Genomic DNA, 23,568 nt, shown 5'->3' with positions numbered 1-23,568 from the left:
GTGAAGTTCTCATTTGCATAAGGAAGCCAAGAAGACTCAAGTAGAGCTTAGCCCAAAGTATAGGTGTGTTATGTATCCACGTTTCTGAAATGTGCTAAACCAGTGGGCAATTCCATGATAAACCATTTTACAATTTTTCTCTAGGACAGTACATTACTAGGCCCCCAGAATCTTCGTCTCCATCCTCTTTGCCACCCTCATGCCTATGCTGCATCCTCAGTCATTTTCTTGAAAGGAGAAAGAAAGTAGGAGTAGGTGTTTTTCCAACTAGAAAGATAGTCCATGTCTCTTGAAGTGTCCACCCCAGAGCATAAAATGGATCAAAGGTCCTAAAATCAAAGGCTTCTTTTTACCTTCCCCTTGGGGCAAAAATTGAACTTGTTTCAATTTGGCGTCCACACACCTGGAATAACATGTGAGCTTGTGATAATGTTCTCCGGAGCCTTAGGTTACCTGCCCTCCACTCCCCAAATCATAAATCCACAGAGATAGAAAGAAGCTTGTCATACCTTGAATATTATACTAAGTGAAAGAAGCCAGATGCATCAGAACGAAGGCCACATCAGTCCAGGTGCAGGAGTAACTTCAACAGGCAAATTCTTACAGACAGAAAGTGGAATAAAAAGTTCCAGGATCTGAGTGTCCAAGAAGGACTATGGGGAATTGTTTAATGGGGTCCTAGTTTCAAGTTGAGATGATGAAAGAGTTCTGGGAATGGTTGGTGGTAATTACAAATTGCCTAAGCATACTTATTGCCTTTGAGCTGTTTATTCAAAATAGTTAAGTGGCAAACTGCTTTAAGTAATCATTTTTGTGTGGGCCCTACTATCCCTTGTTTTTTTTCACTCAGCATGGTATTCTACCATTTGAACCATGCCTTCACTTCTGGCTTTTTGCTGGTTAATTGGAGATAAGAGTCTCATAAGACTTTTTTGCATGGGATGGTTTTGAACCATGATCCTCAGTCTCCTGGGTAGCTAGGATTAGCTACTCACCAAGGCTCAGCTGCAATAAGAATTTTTTGTTTTACAAATGGATAATCACTGGAAGGAAGTGTTCAGCCAGGAAGGACTGGAGGGTCCTTAGCCCCAGAGAAAACAGGGTACACGTGTGCTGATGCCACTGGTCAGACTCCTGAAGGTGACTTCCCCTGGGTATACATGCTGAGGGTGATTGGCAGGTGGCAAGGATGGTCATTAGGGTTCGTTGAGAGACTGTGGTGATGGCAATGGTAGCCGCCATTTTTAGTGTGAGCTACAAGTCAGCCATTTTTGCTCTCCAGAATGTTAGTTTTGTCATCCCAATTTAAAAAGTGAAAATAAAAATCAGAGCCTTATGTTAAATTATAGGTAAGTTAACAACCTTATAAGTAATACCTGAAAGGCTTGACCTATAAGACTGAATAGACTTGACTTTCCATGACCCATGAGAGAATCAGTCCATCCTCATGAAAGATGAGAATGGAAAGGAAGAGAGGCAGGAAGAAAGCTTGCCTGATTTTATTTGTCAGTGTGTGTCCTGGGGAGAAATGTCTCTGAGTCCTGGGAGAGTTATGCCAATGGCAAGATCCAGAGCCTAGGATGAGATGCTGGCTAGCAGGGATGATGGTAGGCCCATTCAGGTGAGGAATGTTGAATGTGTGTCGGGGAGGAATAATAGCTGGACAACCAAGAGAAAAGCTAGCTGGTTTCTGTCGGTAAGAAATATGCCAACTTGGTTCATCCCAGCTGAGTGGCCAGGGATGAAATGGGAATTAGTCATGTACAATGTGGAGACAATGAAAATGAGAAAAGGGAATGAGATTGGAGGAGAGAAAGAGGGAAAGAATGGGGGAGAAAGAAAAGAAGAAGTAAGGAAGAACATGGTACAACCATATTTGAGGAAGGAAGAAATAGGAGGAATTTATGAAGGTGACTCTCAAAAAAGAGTAATTAGAAAGGTAAGCTAGTGGGGATAAAGTTTTTAAGAATTATCTGCATTCTTTGCTGAATAAAACTGAAGAACACCAAGAAAATAATGTGGTTTTTTTAAAGAAGTATTAATGGTTATATCATACTATTTAGATTTTTTGCAACATTTCTGGAAATCTGGAGAGTAAGGGTGACGGGGAAGAAGAGACTGGGAAGTCTGGAACCTGGAAAATATTTGGTGGCTATTAAGAATAATTGGTTCGTTTATTTTAAAGTGTGACAATGCTACCATAGCCATGTTTTTAAAGAACATTTATGTTTTAGAGGTAGCAAAATATTTACAAATGATATTATATGATTTGCTTCAGAACAATTTAAGAAAAGTAGAAAAGAAGTCGTTTGGGATGTAGAAATTTGGACAGAAGTTGATTTTTGTTTAAGTTATTTGATACATAATGGATTCATTTATACTTTTGTACTTAACTGTGTATGTTTTTATTTTTTTCTATAATATATGGTTTTATAAATTACTAAGGAGTAATACACAAGGGAATAGAGGAAAGAGGTATGTGCAAATCTTAGACACATATAAACCCACACAGTCTAATAGTCTGAAATCCAAGGTAAATTGAACTCAACAAGTATTCATTTCATTTTCGAGTATGAGCTGCATTATTTAATAACGCAGCTTAAAATATTCAGTGCAAGAACAGATTCTAAAAATAAATAGAGAGCTCATTAATTTTAAGTAACTCAAAATTTAAAACAATAATGAATTGCCATCTTGCCCTTTTCAAAACTAGCAAATCTAAAACAAAAAGACAGACAGACAAACAGACAGACAGAGACAGAGACAGAGACAGTAAAACTATGGGAAAACTGTCATATTGCTGGTTGATAATTTTTTTTTAAACTTTAGCTGATTATCAAGTCACATGTATTTAAAGATGAAATATAATGCATTTAGAAAAGTAAACTTTATTTTAATAGATAGTTAAGACTCAGAGGAAGCATACTAGATCATGTTTCCTTCTCGACTTAAAAATGCAGATGAACATATTTTGTTTCCTGATTACTACTTTTAAATAACTGTGTGTCCATAAATTTCTGACATGCTTTTTTAACACCTCATGAACATTTTTCATAACTTTTTAATATTCAATAAAACTTTCATTTTTAATAGCAGCATATCACTCTACCACCTAGTTAGCATTCCACTCTTGGACATTTAACTGGCTGCCAGATTTTTGTTATTTAAAACATGATTTCAGTGACCTCTGTCCATACACTTATTAATTCCTCTGATTATTTCTCTAGGCTGACTACATGGGACTAGAAATTCCTGAACTAAAATGTATCAGTATTTTAAAACATTCTTGATACTTATGACTAAATTTCAGTCCTAAATAATGGTTCCAGACTGACTAAAATGCAGAATTTTTTTTTAAAAAAGTGCTAGCTAAATGTCAATATCAGTCCCCTTAGTGCTAGATAAATGCTATTACTATTCATTACATCTCAGGAGAGATCCAAGACTCAGCATTTCTCACTAGCTCCCCAATACTGCTGATGGGGCCAGTCCCAGAACTACCCTTTGCATAGAATGACAAATAATACCTCTGCCTTTTAAACATTTGTATTTCTTTTTTGCTGCTCATACCTTTTGCACTCAACCATTTCTTGGTCAGTTTCTCACTTTCTCGATCAATTTGGTGAATGTGAGCACATCTTTATTTATTTGAATTCCTTGAATTACTAATGGCAATGCACAGTGGGCCACATATTTTTAGATTTTATTTTTGTTTATGAACAGCTGGGTCACATCTCTAACTCTTTTTTTTTTGTGGAGGGAGGATCAGTTCTGGGGCTTGAATGCAAAGGTTGGGCACTTTCTCTGTGCTTTTCCCCTCATGTCTGGCGCTCTACCACTTAAGCCACAGCTCTACTTTCAGTTCTTTGGTGGTTAATTGGAGATAAAAAAATCTCATGGACTTTTCTGCTCAGTCTGGCTTGGAACCTCAGTCCTCAGATTTCAGCCTCCTGAGTAACTAGGATTACAGGAGTGAGCATGAGCGTTCAGCTCCTATCTCATTTTTATATGATGTATCCGTTTTTATCTTTTTCATTGGTATGCATTTTGATATTTGTGTTGCAAGACTTTTTTCCCCCAAGACTGCAGTTCGTATCTGCATTTTTGTTTGTATCTTTATGACTTAGAGTTTTCAGTTTTAGTTGTCAATATTTTTATGATTATATTGCTTGCTTTTATGCTAAAAAATGCAGATGTTCAGAAGAACATTATCTTATATTTGCTTTCATAGTCTTCTATCTTCATGATTGTTGATCCTTAGGTTATGTTTCCTGTTCTGTTTTGGTTTTGTGCTAATCCTGGAACTTGAGCTCAGGGCCTACGCGTTGTCCCTGAGCTTTTCTGCTCAAGACTAACCCTCTACCACTTTGAGCCACAGCTCCACTTCTAGTTTTCTGGTGGTTAACTGGAGATGAGAGTCTCACAGAGTTTCCTGCCAGGACTTGCTTCAAACCACAATCCTCAGATCACAGCTTCCTGAGTAGCTAGGATTATAGGCATGAGCCACCCATGCCCAGCAAGGCTTTACAAATTTTAAGCCATTTGCACTTTATTAAGAAAAAAGTACAGGACAGATTATCATCCCAATTCCCTAAGGATGTACCAAGGACCTCAGAGGAAGAGGCAGGACCAGCAGCTGGCCTCATCCTCCTCCCCTCCCCCCCTCTCTTTGTGACTATTATCAAGGCATTTATTGAAATCAGAATCTACATGTTCAGTCCCTGGACCAGCAGCATAAATATCCCTGATCCCCACCCCAGATCTGCTGAGACAAAACTCCAAGAAGGAGGTCACAGTCTGTATGGTCATGCCCTCCAGGCCCTCAGCTCGCAATGTTTGAGGAAGAAGACTTGGTGGAGAAACACCTCACCCTGGAAGCCAAAAGCCCCACAGACTCCCCAATGCCTGCTTGAAAACATGTGTCTAAAGCCTGGCAGGCACTCATTTCTTCATCTACAGAATCAGAGACAGGATGGGTGTTAGAGAGCACCTGGGAACATCCCCAAGGCCATGTTCATTTATGCTCTACATTCCTATGGTTCTAAGGCATAAAACACTGTAGAGATGGCTCATCACTTACAAGGGTGGAACTTATGATGTTAGAATGTATAATGGTATAGCAATGATACCCAATCAGTTCAAAGCACACTTCCACTTCTGAGTATCCATCTTCTCCCAGGCTAGCAGTAGCCATCCAATTTTCTCTCAAATAGACAGTGATGTCAGATTTTAGTTGGCCTTGTATCTTAAGAATGAACTGATGTCACTCTCAGTGCTAATAAGCTAGCACATTCAGTAGGTCATGTGTCTTCCATGCATTTTCATTTCAGTGATACTTTCACCTTACCAAGGGTTTATCACACATTGAGGAACACAGAAAACCAAGAATTGTTTTGGGGTGATGGTGGCTCACTCCTGTAATCTTAATTACAACAGAGACTGAAATTAGGAGGATCACAGTCCCAAGCCAGCCTAGGCCAAAAGAAAAAAGAAAAATTGTGAGACTCCCATCTCAACCAGTAGCTAGGCATATGGTGCATGTCTGTCATTCCAGCTATATAGAAAGCTTAACTAGAAGAATCATGGTCCAGAATGGTCCAGACATAAAAGTAAGACCCAATTAAAGAAGAAAGGAAATCATAAAGATCTTGGGAGGTGGCTTGGTAGTGGAGCAATTTCCTGGCAAACACAAGGCCCTGAGTTTAAATCTCAGTACTACCAAAAATAAACATAAATAAAAGTAGGCAAAACTCACTTATATTAGAGGTAAGAGAGGAAATTGGAGCCTGGTGCTGATGGCTCACACCTGTAATCCTAGTTACTCAGGAGGCTGAGATCTGAGGGTCATGGGTCTATGCCAGCCTGGAGAAGAAAATCCATGTGATTCTTATCTCCAATTGTACATCAAAAGCTGGAGGTGTAGCTGTGGTTCAAGTAGTAGCCTTCAGGGGAAAAAGTTGAGAGGCAGCCAGCACCTAGAGCTGCAAACACACCAAAAAGAAAAAAAGAGAAAGGAAGGAAGGAAGGAAGGAAGGAAGGAAGGAAGGAAGAAAGAAAGAAAGAAAGAAAGAAAGAAAGAAAGAAAGAAAGAAAGAAAGAAAGAAAGAAAGAAAGAGAAAATGGATGGATGAGAGAGGAAATTGCAAAGAAGTATTTGATAAAAAGGCAAGTGAGTACTGCAAAAATTCCATGCGTGATCCTTTAAAGCTAACCTTAAATACATTTTTAAAAATACCTGTCATTACCAACAGTAATAATGTCCTGCTTTCATTCATTAGGTTTCTGAATTAAGACAACAGCTTCGAATCCGAGGCTTGCCGGTGTCAGGCACCAAGACGGCTCTGATGGACCGGCTCCGACCCTTCCAAGACTGCTCTGGAAACCCTATGCCCAACTTTGGGGACATAACCACGGTCACTTTTCCTGTTACGCCCAATGCCCTGCCCAATTACCAGTCCCCCCCTTCCACCAGTGCCTTATCCAATGGTTTCTACCACTTCGGCAGCACCAGCTCCAGCCCACCCATCTCCCCAGCCTCATCCGACCTGTCGGTGGCCGGATCCCTGCCAGACACCTTCCACGATGCGTCTCCGTCCTTCGGCCTGCACCCGTCCCCGGTGCACGTGTGCACGGAGGAAAGTCTCCTGAGCAGCTTGAACGGGGGCTCGGCTCCCTCCGAGCTGGATGGGCTGGACTCAGAGAAGGACAAGATGCTGGTGGAGAAGCAGAAGGTGATCAACGAACTCACCTGGAAGCTGCAGCAAGAGCAGAGGCAGGTGGAAGAGCTGCGGATGCAGCTGCAGAAGCAGAAGGGCCACCACTGCGCGGATGACAAGGCGTTGCCTTTCTTGGCGGTCCCCATCAAGCAGGAGGACGCCGTCTCCAGCTGCCCCTTTGCAGTCCAGCAAATACCCAAGGGGCAGGGCAGCGGCGCTGAGGGCCAAGCGCAGGCTGTTGGGGACGCTGCTCCGCTCCTGCCCCTGGGGAAGGCGCACGGTGGAGAGTCCTCAAGCCAAAGCAACGTACTGTCCTCCACATTTCTCAGCCCACAGTGCTCTCCTCAGCATTCACCCCTGGGGGCCGTGAAGAGCCCACAGCATATCAGCTTGCCCCCGTCACCCAACAACCAGTACTTCCTACCTGGGGCGCAGGGGGAAGGACACAGGGTCTCTTCCCCTGTGTGCAGCAGCCAGGTGTGCCCAGCACAGGTAAGAACACCTTGCACCACTCCCCAGGGAAGTAGGAGATGGATGCTGATGCTGGAATGTGGGAGAGGAAGGGTCCCACACATACAACGCAATCCACAAGTCTTCCCAGGGATATCCAATTCCGTTGTGCCTTAAGTCAGGGGCTCACTAACTTCAAAGGCCAGAGGGTAAATATTTGGAGCTTTGCAGCTCATACCATCTGTGGCACAACTATCCATCTTTGGTGTACTGGGATTAGAACTCAGGGTTTCATGCTTGCTAAGCTGGAGCTCTACAACTTGAGTCACACACACAGAGCTCTTTTTAAAAATATAATTTTATTGGTGATATGAAGGGGGTTACCAGGTAATGAGTACATTTCTTTTTTTGGACAAATGTCAGCCTTTTCTTTTTTTCCCCAGTTCATTTTTCACATAGTGTCCACTGAACAAGATGACTGCATTTGTTTACCCTTCTTCCCCTTCTGGAAAATCCAGAAGCAAAAACAAAACACTACCACAACCCCCAAAACAATGACAACCATGTTCCTTTCCTGGAATTCATTTTTATAGTGTTTTGAATGTTCAGAGAAGTTACATCTTTGGGTTCCTCCCCTAAGGGTATCCTCCTTTAGTCTGTTTGTGTGTGGATATCTAGAGTCTTGTGTAATTTATCCTGTCCAGTTATATTTTAGTTCTAGTTTCCACATATGAGAGAAAACATTGTCTCTGAATTTGGCTTATCTTCTTTTTAGCATGATTTTTTCTGAGTCCATCCATATCCCTATAAATGACACAATCTTATTCTTCCTAATGGATGAGTAAATTCCATTGTGTATAGGTACCACATCTTATTGATCCACTCATCTGTTGGAGGGCTTCTGGGCTGTTTCCATAACTTGGCTATTGTGAATAGTATGGCAATGAACATGGATGACACACAGCCCTTTTGAGACAGGTCTCTTTCTTTGTTGGTACAAGTGATACTCCTATTTGTGCTTCTCACTGTAGTTGAGATGACAGGCTATTGCTTGGGATGAGAGAGAGAGTCTCATAAACTGTTTTTGCTTGGGCTGACCTTGAACTACAACCTTCTTGATGTCTGCCTTCTGAGTGGCTAAGATTATAGAGGTGTGCCCAGCTCAGCTTTACTCTTGCATCACGTGGGAAGCCATACACATTGCATAAATAAATGCATAGGATTCCAACAAAAATAGTCAGTGAGCAAAGTTTAGCTATTTCTCAGAAATCTTTAGTGACAATCTTTATCTCAGCTCAAATTGTCTTTCTAGAGACCCAAAAAGAAGCCCATGCACAGCGCTGCATACCTGTAATCCCAGCTACTCAGGAGGTAGAGCAGGAAGATTATGAGTTAGAGTCTTGACACAGGGAGTGATTACAATTTATCTATAATAATAATAACCTAGAGGATTGAAGGACGTGAATAAAATACAATGAAACCCACACAACACTTCACAAAGGGGAAAAGGATGGAGAGTAGCAATCAAAATATGATAGGAGTGGGTGAATTTTCTCCAAGTGCCCCGTGCATATGTGTGGAACTATCACAGTGAGCCTCCAGCAAACTTCAAAAGCACACTACAAAATAATTCCAAATTGTAAAGGAATAAACAGCCCACATTGATTGTATCATGAGGCATGTGTGTATTTAATCTCATGCATTAAGACCTCCAACATATTATTTTTTATTCACCTTTGAGAAAAATGAAGCTCAGGGCATGAAGCTAAAGACATCCAACCTCACACAAATTTATGATTAGTTTGTTCTAAAGTTCATGCCATTGCCAGATTGAATATTACTACTCTGAGTCTGGGATGAGGCTAACGGTAATGAGGAGGAATTCATACAAATCTACCTGAGTAACCCATTCAGATGAATGGCTTCCACTTCTGACAGGGGCATGCTGGAAGGGTCAAAGTGGCTTGTCAGCATTGCTAATACGCATCCATCACATATCGCGTATCCTAGGCAACAAAGGTAGAAATGGCTCTTGAGATATAACTCCTTAAGGTAAAATTGGCCATAATTTTCCATTTTGATAGCATTGGTGCTATGAAGAATCACGAGCATTTGTTTAGTGACTCATGGTGCAGGACAATCGCCATTTATAGTTATTAGCAATGCCGTAATGAAAAGAAAAACAATATAAATGACATGACTGACTTGGTTACAGCATTAAATTATGCTGTACAAAGTACATGTAGAAGAAGCGAGTGTAGAATGGTCATAAAGTGCTGGGAAAGTTCAGGAAGTTTCCTAGAGGGCTTGAATTTTTCTAGAAGAGTAACACTAAAAAAGGAGGCTACTAGAACACAGTGATCAACAATGACTTGCCTTTGTCCAAGAGGGACAACGCACAGGTCACATTCAGAGCAGGAATAGCAGCAACCACAAAGTAAAAGTAAATAGCCCCATATTGTACAGTCTTGAACACATATACCAGTATGACATAGAGCCCCTGCACTCGGTATTTGTGAGCAATAGGCTCCTGCAAAGTTAGGTTTGGGGAGTTCCATCTAGCAAGTCCATCTGCTCATAGAATTTAAGGAATTTTGTAAAGATAAAACACTAGGGAACAGAGAACAGAGACTAGAAACTTAGCTGTGTGCCGTTGGCTCACGCCTGTAATCCTAGCTACTCTGAAGGCTGAGATCTGAGGATCAAAGTTCCAGGCAGGAAAGTCCAAGAAACCACTAAAATGCCAGAAGTGGAGGGTGTAGTGCAGGTGGCAGAGAGCTATCATTGAGCCAAAAAAAGACAAGTCAAGACATGAGGTTCTGAGTTCAAGCCCCAGTACCAGGATAAAAGTGAAAGTCATACTCAAGTATGCTGCTGGCCATTCAATTTGTCACTTCTTCCTTTCTGCAGAATTCAGGGGCACATGACAGCAGTCATGGTGCTGGGAACAACCCTTGTCCTAAAAGCCCAGGTGTACAGCCAAAGGTAAGGACCTGGAAAAAGTTCAAACTTGGGATCCACATTCCCTCATCCATCTCTCTCCATGTACTCTGTCCTCTAAAGTGAATGATGAGGTTCAGAGGTGGAGTATTCAATTTAAAGAGAGACAGGTCTAATCAAACCACCTCGAAATGAATATACAAATAAGGGTTAGGAGGTATCCCAAGGAGTCATTTCCAAGATCATCCCAGAAATCATGATGGCTAACATGGCCATGGTATATTTGCAAAACAATGCAGGCATCAATCCAGTTTCTGTGGAGCTAGAAATTGGACTAAAAGCTTGGGAAAGGAGCAGAGGGATACAGGAAATTGAAATCATAGTGCCAGGTCCCTGTAGAAAATGAACTGATGGAGCCATGCACATCACATTGATGATGGATGAGATCTAGGATATGAAGAGCCCAAAAGTTCCTAGGAGCAGAGGAGGGAGTAGAAAGACACCAACATAAGCAAGTCATAATACCACAAAGACACATCTTGCCAGGTACCAAGTCTCTCATGTTTGTATTCCTAGCTAGCCATGAGGCTGAGATTTAAGAATCATAGTTCAAAGCTAGCCCAGGCAGGAAAGTCCATGAGCCCCTTATCTCTAACTAACCACCAAAAAGATAAAAGCAGCTGTGGCTCAATGTGGTAGAACACCAGGCTTAAGCAAAAAAGGCTAAAGGACAGAGCCTAGCTATGAGTGTAAATCCCAGTAACTGAAAGAAAAAAAAAGCCACAAGATAGGCAGAGATCCAGACATACATCAGGCACTCCACAGAATATACAATAAGCAGATGATTCAGGAAGAGAGAACTCAGCAATGCCCTCTCTGACACTGAAAATAGCCCCAGTTTGGAATAAATTGATCTGAGGAAATGAAGTACTCTGGAAATCCTGGCTTGAGGAACTGATTTGCATTGGATTGGACTCTTCTTCTAGTTCCTTTTCTCAACCTGTCTTTTGTAAGTGCTCCTCAGGTGTTCTTCAGAGAAGGAAACAGATCTGTGAGGATCCCAGGCTAAGATATCACCAGCAGTCAATCCACAGTGATACATGCCATTGTTAGTATATTAAAGTTGTTTGTTATTTTCTTATCTCTGGCTTTTATTACTATCATTTGATCTTCGATCATTTTTATTCTAAATGTAGCCTTTGATTTCTAGAGAAGAAGCTGCATTACTTCTGACCCAAGAATTAAATGTTTTTCTCTATTTTGCCTACGTGCAGATGGCTGGCTTACATTCTGCTGATAAGACAGTGCCGAAGTTCTCAATTCCATCCCCAACTTTTTCTAAGTCGAGTTCAGCGGTTCCAGACATAACCCAACCTCCATCCTATGAAGATGCAGTAAAGCAGGTAACCCCATTTATTCTTTGTAGAAGGATAGACAGAGTCCGTGGGTGTTGTTTTATCTTATTATAGCATGCAGTTTGTAAATTCTGATATTGAGTGTGTTGAGTGGCTCCCTAGTGGAATAAACAAAGTCTGTACACATACTGCACACAGACATAGACAAATGAAACTTAGGGTTCAACTTATGACTTTCCAACTTCATCATGGTACAATATGAAGCACAGGCAAAACTCTATTTATTACGAGCTGGGTGCTGGTGGTTTATGCCTGTAATCCTAGCTTCTCAGAAGGCTGAGATATGAGGATCATGGTTCAAAGCCAGCCCAGGCCAGGAAGTTTCCAAATAAACACCAAAAAGCTGGAAGTGGAGTTGTAGCTCAAGTGGTTTAGCACACTAGCCTTGAGCACAAAAGCTCAGGGTCAGTGCCCAGACTCTGAGTTCAAGCCCCAAGACTGGCAGCACCCCACCCCCCCCACAAAACCAACTGTGTTATGGACTGGGATCTTTTCCTGAGCTAACACAATGTAGTGCAATGCTCTGGATGCTGGTCTAGAAGCCACAGCTCCCAGTAAACCACACAATTGAGAGGAAATAACTGTGCTTTATATGCATCAGAATTAAAGTGATGCATTGGGTAGGGGTGGTCAATGCATATCCAGTTTATAGTAGTCAGTTGATCCAAACATAACTCATTGTAAGCTGAGGAGCATCTGTGGAACTGAGGGCTGCAGGGAGAAGGGGCTGGGATAGCATCCAGGATGCCCAATCTTGGTGCCAGCTCTGCCACCTGTCATTGCCATGGAGGTTGGGCATCTATTCAACTTCCCATCTATAAAATAAGGATGATAATCTAGCACCTACCACATTCATTTTTTGGGCACTTGGTAAAAACTCAAATATAAGAGAGTGGTTTTCAGGGCAATGCATTCTATGCTTCTTTCTAGCTTTAAATTAAATGATCTTGACAAACTATTGCAAGTTATTGAATCTGGTTAAATCAATGCAGGAAGACTCATGCTAACCTCTACTTCCACTTGTATTTGGAAAGTAAGAAAACAAAAATGAATAATGTTACATAGTCAGCCTTCTGTATCTGGATTCAACTAGCTGGGGAACTCACAGGGAAGAAAAGAAATTCTTGCAAGTTCCAAATAGCAAAACTTGAATTTGCCACCTGTCAATTACTGGGCTGAGTCCATGGGGATAAAGTGATATGCACGCTGCATCCACTGTCCATGATTTATTCCGCACCTCTCGTATCTCTCTGCTGTGCTCAGTGACTAAGTATTCTTTCCCTATGTCTGATCACATACTATGACAGGCCTAGGATGGATGCCTCTGTATTGAAGATGCACAGACTTCTCTTATCATAATTCCCTATACAATGCAGTACAGCCATTCACATAGCCTTTAAACTACATCAAGAAGTATAAGTGATCTAGAGATAATTTAAGGTACACAGGAGAATGTGGGAATGTTTATGAAAATAGTACTTCCTTTCATGCAGGATACTTGAGCGTCTGAAGATTTTCCAGTAAAGGATTTTGTTAGAACCAATGTATTAACAATACTGAGGGATGATGGTATTTCAAATCATTTGAGCTTTGATTTAGTAGCAGATAACCCTGTGCTCAACCCAGGAAAGAATATCTAAATCCATTGCTGACCAGGTTTCCTTTGGTCTACAGAGTATGTGAAGGATCAAAGGCATTGTGCAAAGAAGGATTTCTCATTTCTGAAAATTTAGGGGATCTGGCAATATGAGAAGCACTTTTCTGCCAAACAACAGTTCTTCTATATTTGACTCTACATAACTTCCAGGATCCTATAGGCTGTGGGAATTTTTGGACCAGCCATAACTCATTCTCTGGGCAGTTTTCCCATCTATTTTGATTACTGATACCCACTGATAGTGATTGGCTCTGGGAATTGAGGGGAGTGAAAGGGACCGCTGCCTTTTCCTCACTTCCTCCCTCCTGGTATTTAAGATGTCTGCTGATTCTTCACAGCTTTGATAGAAAAGAAAAAAGGCCAGGAAAAATGGGCTTCCAGAAATGAGACTCTACTTAGCCATGTCTCGTCAGAGAGAAGGGGATAAATGCACAAGGGTCTACAGGTTTCTCAAGCTTTTACTGAGAGGAACAGAAGAATTCTGAGCCAAGTTCCTGAACCACCTTCACAGCAACCTAACAAGAGGCAGATTTAGTTCATTTCTGAGTGTGTGATAATTGAACTCAGGGTGGAAATCTCTCATATGGATGAACTAAAGTACATACCATATGCCGGGGCTCATTCTCCCTTCCTTTCCCCTTTTGTTGGAATGGATTATTTCAGTTGTAAGGTAAAGCCTTCAGCCAATACCAAGTTCATAAGAGAAGTATACTCTGTAGCCAAAAGATGGAAACAGCATTCATCAGCAGATAAATGGATAAACAAAATATAGTAGATCACATGATAATAGTTGGTCTGTCCTTAGGAGGATATTCTGACACATGCTACAACCTTAAGGACCTGATGATCAGTGAAATAACTAGGAAAATAAAAGGAAAAGTACTATATGATTTCACTTATGTAAGGGGCTGAGAGTAGTCAAACTCATAGACAGAAAATTGATATGGGGTGGCTCCTGGCTAGAATGCAGGCTACATAGAAAGTGCACAGCAGAAGGGTCCTGGTTCAAGGCCACACATAGCAAAAAAATAGTCATAAGAATTTATCTCAACCAATAAAAAATTGGGCCAAATGACACACATCTGTCATCCCAGCTATGCAGGAAGTGTAAATAAAGAGTACGGTCTAGACTAGCCCAGGTGAAATGAAAAAGCCTGTTCAAAAACTAATGAAAGCAAGAAGGACTGGAATCAGAGCTTAAATTAGTAGAGCACCTGCCTAGCAAACATAAGATTTTAAGTTCAAACCCTACTATCACCAAAAAGAATGTTGCCAGGGCTGAAAGTATGAGTTGGGAAGTTATTGTTTAATGGGTGCAGAGTTTCTGTTTTGCAGCTGAAAAGGGAACTGGAGATGAATGGTGGTAATGATTGCTCAAAAAAGGTGAATGTAATTAATACCACAGAACAATACACTTACAAATCATTAAGATGGTCAATTCATGCTATATACATCTTACTACAATTTAAAAAAAAACTTAAACAAACCTAGTTCAACAACATACTGATCCTACTGATTTCTGCCAGAAGAAACCACCTTCTAACCTCTCTGCTTTCCTTTGATTAATTTGCACCAGCAAATGACTCGGAGCCAGCAGATGGATGAACTTCTGGATGTCCTTATTGAAAGTGGAGGTAAGACTGCCTATTGTTCCGCCTACTAGCATCCACTGCACCTGTGCATTCTGGGATGTGATATGTTAGGACCAAAGTGATGCACACTGAGTCAGTAGTACCAAGTGTTGTGCAGGTCGAGTCATTTCCTCTGAGCTTCAGGTGCAGCACTGGCTGATTCCTTGCTGCCTCCATCCTGGCAACACTTTTCACCCATCATCAAAATAGTTTTCATTTCTTCCACCTTTCTCTTCGTAAACTGTGTCTTTCTCCCATTCCAAATTAATTGTCCCTATCTCCTTAACTGTAAGATGAAATCCAACTGATACTGAAAATATTGTGTTACTTACTCAAACTGAAACTCAGCTGGATGGTCCATTCATGCTTAAGCATCATTCAACTTACCAATAAAAAAAGCAATTATCTTGTGTTCCTTGCTTTCTTTTAACTTATTCATTTACTTATTTTAAAGAATTATAGAGTATGTACCTAGAATCTAAAACACAGAAATGAATGAAAGGATCTAAAGTGAATATGTGTAGGTAGCAAGAAGGAGATAGAGATAGACATAGGGAAAGAGATAGACAGAGAAAGAGACAGAGAGAGAAACAGAGACAGAAAGAGAAAGAGAGAGCAAGGGAGAGTACACACACAGGGCTGAACAATAGGTATCAACATTTGAAGTCAGAGAAGGATTGGCCAGGCATCATGCTAGATTCAAGACTTCACCAGAAAACTGCCAACCTCTATGGGAGATACAGTCTAGTATGGGTCACGAATAACAAACAACTGAATAGGTATTTCCTATTGTAACAAGAAAGAAGAGTTGCATATATGTTTTCTGATTGGAATATGAAAGCCCACACCAGATGCCCCTCTTTAAGACAGAGTATGTAGCACAGACAGGGAAGAGTTAGGAGAGACTGGGAGACTCCAGGACAAAAGAATAGTTATGAGTCCATCATGAATAAATTGAGTTTTCTAGAGAAATGCAATTAAGATGGTTGCTCACTTTCCAATGGCAATGATGGGCATGAATTTAAAGCGAAACCCATCATCTCAGTTGTGTAAAAAAAAAAAATTACCATTTAACTCAGGGCAGGCACACAGGAGAAGCAGATGGTAAGGTTTTTCCAGGAATTTTGCTAAGCTAGTACAGAGAAAAGATAGAAGAACAACAGAGTACAGCATATTTGCAAGAGAATAACTCTATTGGTGGATCAAAGAACATGGGCTAGCCAAGGAAGGAGGTGGATGCAGAAGTTGATGGGCAGATGTAAAATTGTGGAGTCAGTGGATTAGAGTGACTCCAAAGTGACTGCCAAATCATTTTCCTGAGTACTTGAGACTAGAGCAGGAGGGGTGAGAGAGGGGGGCTCAAGAGTGGGAAATTTTGCTTGAAATGGAATCCCTTGGAGGGATTCAATGCCCATGAGATCCTACCGGGTCCCTTCTCCCCGATGGTGCAACAGAGCCATTACCTGAAGGGGAAGTCCAGGAGCTGAAAGGCCAGTGCGGATCATAAGCGATTCTGAGGACGTCGAAGTCTCACAGAATGAGAAACTTTGGAGACATACAAATGCAGTGAATGGGGAAATGGGGTTTAAATGGATCAGAGAGTCTGATAGGAGGCTAGGCTTGGTAAACGGGGAAGGTGCTGCTTAAATACTTCTGAGGACTAGTAAGAAGGAAGGGAAGTAAGCCAAGTGCCAGGGTCTCATGCCTATAATCCTAGCTACTCAGAAAGCTGAGATCTAAGGATTGCAACTAACAGCCAGCCCAGTCAGGAAAAGTCCATGAGATTCTTTCCAATTAAACACCCAAAATCTGAAAGCAGAGTTGTGGCTCCAGTTTGTTTGCCTTGAAAACAAAAAACAAAAAACAAACAAACACTAAGGGACAGGCCCTGAGTTCAAGCACACACACACACACACACACACACACACACACACACACACACACACACACACACACACACACACACACACACACACACACAAAGGAGGGAGGGTAATAATCAAAATGGTGGATATGGGAGTGACACCTGTCCCTTTACTTGCTGACTCCCAAAGAGAAGATAATGGAGGGGATGGTAAAGGAGGAAAAGGAGTTTGTGGACAAGCGCTTGATTATGATCAGGTTTGTAGGGGGAGAGACCCAAGAAACATGGCCACCCAGAGCAGTTTAGGGATGAGACTGGAATGAGCCTTGAGCAGGGAACTATGACCACCTGCTATGTCTGTCTATGTGCAATTCATTCATTCCAGACTCCCACCGCATGGCCGTGCTGGGTCAGCAGTGATTTAACTATTCACCTTGTGTTGTGTTTTACCCACAGAAATGCCAGCTGATGCCAGAGAGGATCATTTATGTCTTCAAAAAGTTCCAAAGATAGCCCAGTCCTCCCGCAGCCCCACTGCCGTCCTCCCTAAGCCTTCGGCCTCCTTCTCACAGTCGTCCTCTGGAGGGGGCCAGGTCTCCTTTGACCACTACGCCGACAGTGAGGAACACCTGGAGGTCTTGCTAAACTCCCACAGCCCGGTAGGAAAGGTGAGCGATGTCGCTCTGCTCAAAATTGGGAATGAGGAGCCTGCTTTTGAAGGGATCATGGATGGCTTCTCTGGGAAGTCTGCAGAAGAGCTGTTCAACGCCCATGAGATCCTGCCAGGTCCCCTCTCCCCGATGCACACCCAGTTTTCACCCTCGTCCATGGACAGCAATGGTCTGCAGCTGAGCTTCACAGAAGCTCCATGGGAGACCATGGAGTGGCTGGACCTCACCCCACCCGGATCCACCCCAGGCTTCAGCTCCCTGGCCACCAGCGGCCCCAGCATCTTCAACATCGACTTCCTGGATGTTACAGATCTTAATTTGAATTCCCCCATGGATCTTCACTTACAGCAATGGTAGGACACAAGAAGGCGACCAACAGGGTCCCATGGGGGAAAGCCACAAGCCATAAATACTGATGTCATCCAACATAAAGAAAATTGAAAAGAAGCCAGGAAAACTTCTGTGACCATCCACAAATACCAACACACATCAATTTAAAAAGAAAATCAAACACAAAACAAAACAACTGTATCCACGGTGTGATATTGACCAACATTCAGTATTATTCCAGCAATACATTCAAAACTGTGCTTTCTCCGGTTAAGGATGCCAAAAAACCAAGTTCTCGCTGCCATTTTGAATATCAATATTGTTTCTTTCTAGCCCATAGATTTATTTTCCTCCCCCTCAGGCATTGTTAGGGTGTAAACTCAACAATGCAAGCTTTTGGCCTGAATTTACTAGACATACTGTAGAAAGAAAATGTCAAGCCTTGGGGGGGAGTACAGCAAAGCCAGTCTGTCAAAGTTTACAGAAGATACACCCATGGAAAGGTCACTTCCTATCCACTATCTGTCTTTCCAAAGAACTGCCAGACCCAGCTTCAGTGAGGGAGACCTTGAGGTAGAGTAGTGGGCAATCCATTCCCAGGAAAATAAAATCAACTCAATGTCCCCCTACCACCCCCCTCCCCACACACACTGGACTGGTTCCAATCCATGATCACTGAGAGCAACTAACTAACTTGCACTAAGTCCCAAGAAGCCACCCAGAACTATTTTTTTCTTTTCTTCCAGGACCCCAAATTTTCCCAGAGTGTCTGTGTTAATCTTTGTTTTTTTGGTTGGTCGTGGGGCTTAAACTCTGGGCCTGGGCGCTGTCCCTTAGCTCTTCAGTTCAAGACTAGCGCTCTACCACTTGAGCTATAGTGCCACTTCTGGTTCTCTGGTGGTTTATTGGAAATTAGAGTCTCATGTACTTTCCTGTCCGGGCTGGCTTTGACCCTCGATCCTCAGATCTCAGCCTCCTGACTAGCTAGGATTACAAGTGTGAGCCACCATGCCTGACCATCGGTGAAAATCTTGAAGCAAGAAATCCCCCTGCAGAAAGAAATTCTGCAGATTCTCCAACACAAGCCCCCTACTTTTATAGTCTGAAGGCACAGGGGATAAGGGAGCAAGATTGTTTCATATATCCTGAGAAGAGATGCTATGGGTGACAATTCCTTTTTTTTCTTTTTTTTGGCAGTCATGGGGCTTGAATTCAGGGCCTAGGTGCTGTCACTGAGCTCTTTTTGCTCAAGGCTAACACTTCACCAATTTGAGCCACAGCTCCACTTCCAGTTTTTCCAGTGCTTAATTGGAGATAAGAGTCTGACTGGGACCTTTCTGCCTAGGCTGGCTTCAAACTGTAATCCTCAGATCTCAGCATCCTGAGTAGCCAGGATTATAGGTGTGAGCCATCAGCACCAGGTTACAACTTCTTACAGGGGTCTAAATTCTTCTTTTGTTCTTTTATTATGGGACTCCCACTTCAGTTTTTTTTCTTTTCCTCTCACTCAATTTTTCTTAAAACATATAAATCCTTTTTTATTCTTCTTTTGCCCATCTCCCCTCCCCACCCCACACCCATCAGAAGAGTAAACCCCCATATAACTTCAAGAAGCTGCCATCCACCTATTAAAGCCATTTCTTTTTAGGAAGTTAATCCAAGCTCTCTCATAGATGTTATTCATAACATGCCTAATTTGCTGCAAAAGGAATTCACAAGAATTTCCTTAGGTAGAAATTGGTGATGTGGCCCACTGGTCACAAAGCTCATCCCAGTTTCATCTGATTTACAGGCAAACTTTGAGTTGTATTATTCCGAAGAAATTGGAAGTCATTGTGTTGTAAAGTTATATCTGGGTGATATTTACAGAAGAGAATCTTTTGGGGCTGGAAGCAAAGGACAATTGCACATTACAAATGTTGGAGGGTAAAAAAAAAAAAAAGATTATAGGTTAGTGAGTGCTCCTCATTCCCCCTTGTGTTTTATCAGGAAGTTGGGGGGAAGGGGATGGCGGCGAGAATGGAAAAAACAAAAACTCAAATTGCAGGACAGTTTCTCTTAAGGCTCAATGTGACTCCAGTTCACCATTATAATATTGCATGCTGTAGAAAGTTAGCTATTGCTGTTGTTTTGTTTAATTTAAGTCACTGAGGCACTGTTTCTTCTTTTGTAAAAAAAAATGTGTTCACTGGGCACTTATTTGAGAAAATACTCAAAAAAGGTGACTTTAGAAGTTTTCTTCTTTCTTGTTTTCTGATAAACCAAAGATTTAGAAGTCATTCCATTGTTAACTTGTGAAAAAAAAAAAGTGTGGACACAAGTCTTTTTTGACTGCTACTCTGAAAACTGCCCAATCTTGTTCTAGGGAGGGATTATGGATGCACGCATACCTGTATAAATCTATCCAGGTATGTGTGTTATATTTGTGTGTGTACACACATATACATATATGCATACGCATACACATGTGTTTGCATGTAACTTGTAAAGCAGTGTTCCAGAGTTCTCTACCAAATGCCTTTAACCCTCCGTCTGCTGTGAATGATACCTAGCCTTTCTCACTACAAGTTCCTGATTAATCAACCAGACTGCACGTTGCCTTTCTGTGTATGACGAAGGGCTCTGGCCCAATCACTCACAGCCACTTGCTTCCTATGACTAAGCTCCTCCTGGCATTGAATACAGATGTGAAAGGACGGAGCAGCTCCAGCATTGGTTGCTGCCAGTTGTAATAACCATTCTTGCAGAAGAGTTTCAAAGGAACATGAAGATTATTTTACATTCCTTGATCTGTATTGTGCTTGAAAAGCTTGTATGTCTGTCATCAAAACCAAATATCTAGAGGGAAAACTTACCATGAAAATGAAGCTATGGAGAAGAAACATTATTGACACATTCCACACGTGGGCTTTGTGCTCAGAGGTGATGTTTTCCTTGTGTCTTGACAAAACTTACTGGTCAGTACTCTTTTTGAGTACCATGTTGTGCTGTTTTATGTTATCCTCCCCTCTCCCCTCCCTCCTTCCCCAACTCCTTACTTTGGAAAACAAACCCACATGGTATACTGACTCTAGGATCCTAAGTATTAATGGTTTCTTCCTTTGGGAATTTCTGTCCAAGGGATTAAACCTGATTACAAGGCCTCTGCATTTGGTTAAATGTGCCTTTTCATTGGGAGGTATATATATATATATGCCTCACAGTAGACAAGAGTTAAAATGACCCCTATTTGCTATGTAGACCAGCACAGTTAAAAAAAGCAGGCCACTGGATAGATAACTGGTCTCAGCCTCTTCCCACAAGCTCCACCTGCCATATTCACCCTAAGTCTTCGTAGCTCAGGGTGTAGATATGGGGAAGAAAACTGGAGATAACTGGGAGAAAATTGATGAAGGTAGCTGCTCCCAGTGGAGTTGATAATTCACCTCTTATTTCATCTGTCTCCTGTTGGGAATTTTTACTTTAAAGCCTTTTAAACTCTTGGTTGTGTCTTCTTTGATGATGACAGATTGGACATAGATAAAAGGTTCAGAGAGATAGGGCCTCACTTATGTTTCTGGATGCTTTTTAAGCCTGAAAATGAGCACATGGAGTTAAGCCCCTCAGGATGTCCTTTGTTGATACAGCCTAGTCGAACAGTGAGCAAATTCATATATGCAAGCACTTTTAGCAAGCAGTGCTCAAAAGTAGTAGACCTGCTTCCAACAATATTATTGAGAGGATGCTTATTTATATAAAGGAGAGAGAGGCAGGCAGAGAGGAAGGGAGGGAAGGAGGGAGGGAAGGAGGAAGGGAAGGAGAGAAAGAAAAAAGAAAGAAGGAAGAAAGAAAGGAAAGAAGGGAGAGAGGGAGAAAAGAAGGAAGGAAGAAAGAAGGGAGGGAAGAAGGAAGGAAGGAAGGAAGGAAGGAAGGAAGGAAGGAAGGAAGGAAGGAAGGAAGGAAGGAAGGAAGGAAGGAAGGGTAGAAAGAATGAACAGAGAAAATAAAGGACGAGCTAGCTTTTTGATATATGACCCTCTCAGTTGAACTAAGATGTCACATTATGAAAAGTGAATCACAGGCTTATGAGTAGAAAGCCATTCTTAACAATGCAATAATTGCACCCAGAAAAGAAATATGGCCTCTACTTACGTAATTCAGGGTCTATGAGCTGGCATCTCTAGGCCATTCAAAGACATTTACTTCGACTCTGAAAAAAAATTTGAGACACTTTTTAAAACACACACACACACACACACACACACACACACACACACACACACACACACACACACACACACACACACACACACATACTTTAAATTCAACCAGCTCTTCTAAAACTGGCTGAAAACTCCCACCTCACATTTACTCATCCCCTGGGTGATTATATGGTGCCTACAAACCCTCAGACATCAATTCTAAATTGACTTAGTACAGATTGTTCAGCTATTAAGTGACAGAAGAGTTAGAGTTCCTATAAGCAGGAACACTGGAGTCCTCACACTAGAAACCTGTTAGCTATGATTTAAAAGTGGGGGGTTGGGGAGTCTTCTAGGAAAAAGAACAGAGGACTTGTTTTAGCAAACAGGTATCACCTACACCAAAAGCTCTTGTCTTTTTTTCTCCGTGGTCAAATGTGGCAGTAGTCTGCCACTTGGAGATGGCTTACTTTCTGACATTTTAAAAAGGGGGGTGTGTAGGGCATTTTGATTGCCAGATACAGAAGCCCCTTGAAAATAAATGGAAAGGGAGAGGTACAAGAAAAGAAACATTGTTTTGTCCTACTTGTGGCTTCAAGTCACCCTTAACAAACTCTCCAGATAAAAGCAATAGGGATGCAGGAAGAGGAGTCCATGGTGAGGCTACATCTCTTAAGAGAAAAGTTTCAAAGTCAGTGAAGGTCACTTGGCTTCCCCTCCCACCTCCTCTGCGGGCTTTTGCTATAATCATCATAGTGAGAAACTCTAAAATTCTGGAACATGGTTTCTACCAGATATGAGAGAACTTGAGGTGGAAGGAATCCAGGGTCTTTATTTCCCCAGAAATGAATATGAACTGATGAGGAGGCTCAGCTGCTGACACTGTGGACTTAGTTGGAGCCCACAGAGTTTAAATTCTGGAGCAAGATGGCTGTTCAATTGTGTTGAACAGTCCTGAGAGATGATCTCAAGACAGTAAAGGATATGGGAAGACTTTTCTTGTCACCTGTCAAGAGCCTGTACAAGGACTCTTTGTATTCAATAATATGTAGGTAAAGTTCCCTTCTCATTCTAAGATGAGGTGATTTCCTCTGATAGATGAAATCCTGAGGGGTTTTCAGTGCTTATTTAACCATCTGATCCTACCACAACACTAGGAGAAAGTGTGTTCCTGTAGCTGGTCTAGCTGCTCTTGAGTGTTTGTGGGAAAGCAAATTATAGCAATGGGGTTCCTGCATGCTCTCTGAATGTTTTCCATGGGAACAAGATTGACAGTGCTCCCAGACCTCAGTTCCAATGGCTTTGCTGTGGGGTGGGGGGAAGGCAATAGGTTTATGGGTGCTTAAAACCCTCCCTCAGTGAAATACAGAGGTGCTCTGTCAAGGACAAAGAGGCAAGCACAGGGTCTCTGGTGTGAGTTCCTGCCACACTCTAGGTGGTGGTGTAGCCACATTAGTTTCTTGTGCTCAACTCTACAGAATAAGAAAGAAATGTGGGCTACTGGGAAAAGCAAAAGAAGCAATGGCTAAAATATCAAACTTGGCATGTGTTCTTTTTAAAGAAAAAAATGCGTATATTTTTAAATAAAATGTTTATTTTAAAGAGATGCAAACCTTTCTTCTTGGTCAGATAACATTCCCACACACCTTAACATTTTTCATCAATGTGAAAACAACTGAGTAAACTAATGAGTAGAATAAATTGGGCATTGAG

At 41.8% G+C, this 23,568-nt stretch overlaps 1 protein-coding gene across 4 annotated transcripts in view; it reads left to right on the top strand.

Moving 5' to 3' along the window:
- Myocd (myocardin) overlaps positions 1 to 21,965 on the top strand; it is a 101,989-nt gene extending 80,024 nt beyond the window's left edge. For all 4 annotated transcript variants that reach the window (XM_070026932.1, XM_070026935.1, XM_070026934.1 and 1 more), the window contains exons 10-14: positions 6,279 to 7,208; positions 10,077 to 10,151; positions 11,381 to 11,509; positions 14,755 to 14,812; positions 17,130 to 21,965. In XM_070026932.1, the coding sequence (XP_069883033.1) occupies positions 6,279 to 7,208; positions 10,077 to 10,151; positions 11,381 to 11,509; positions 14,755 to 14,812; positions 17,130 to 17,701 (1,764 nt within the window). In that variant the 3' untranslated portion in view covers positions 17,702 to 21,965. The remainder of the gene's footprint in view (positions 1 to 6,278; positions 7,209 to 10,076; positions 10,152 to 11,380; positions 11,510 to 14,754; positions 14,813 to 17,129) is intronic.
- The last annotated feature ends 1,603 nt before the right edge of the window (positions 21,966 to 23,568 follow it).

This window comes from Dipodomys merriami, unplaced genomic scaffold (assembly GCF_024711535.1).
Source record: "Dipodomys merriami isolate MVZ:Mamm:240054 unplaced genomic scaffold, mDipMer1.0.p SCAF_19, whole genome shotgun sequence".
Taxonomy (NCBI): Eukaryota; Metazoa; Chordata; class Mammalia; order Rodentia; family Heteromyidae; genus Dipodomys; species Dipodomys merriami.
The sequence above is the reverse complement of the archived record's forward strand: the minus strand, read 5'-3'. Positions and strand labels throughout refer to the sequence as shown.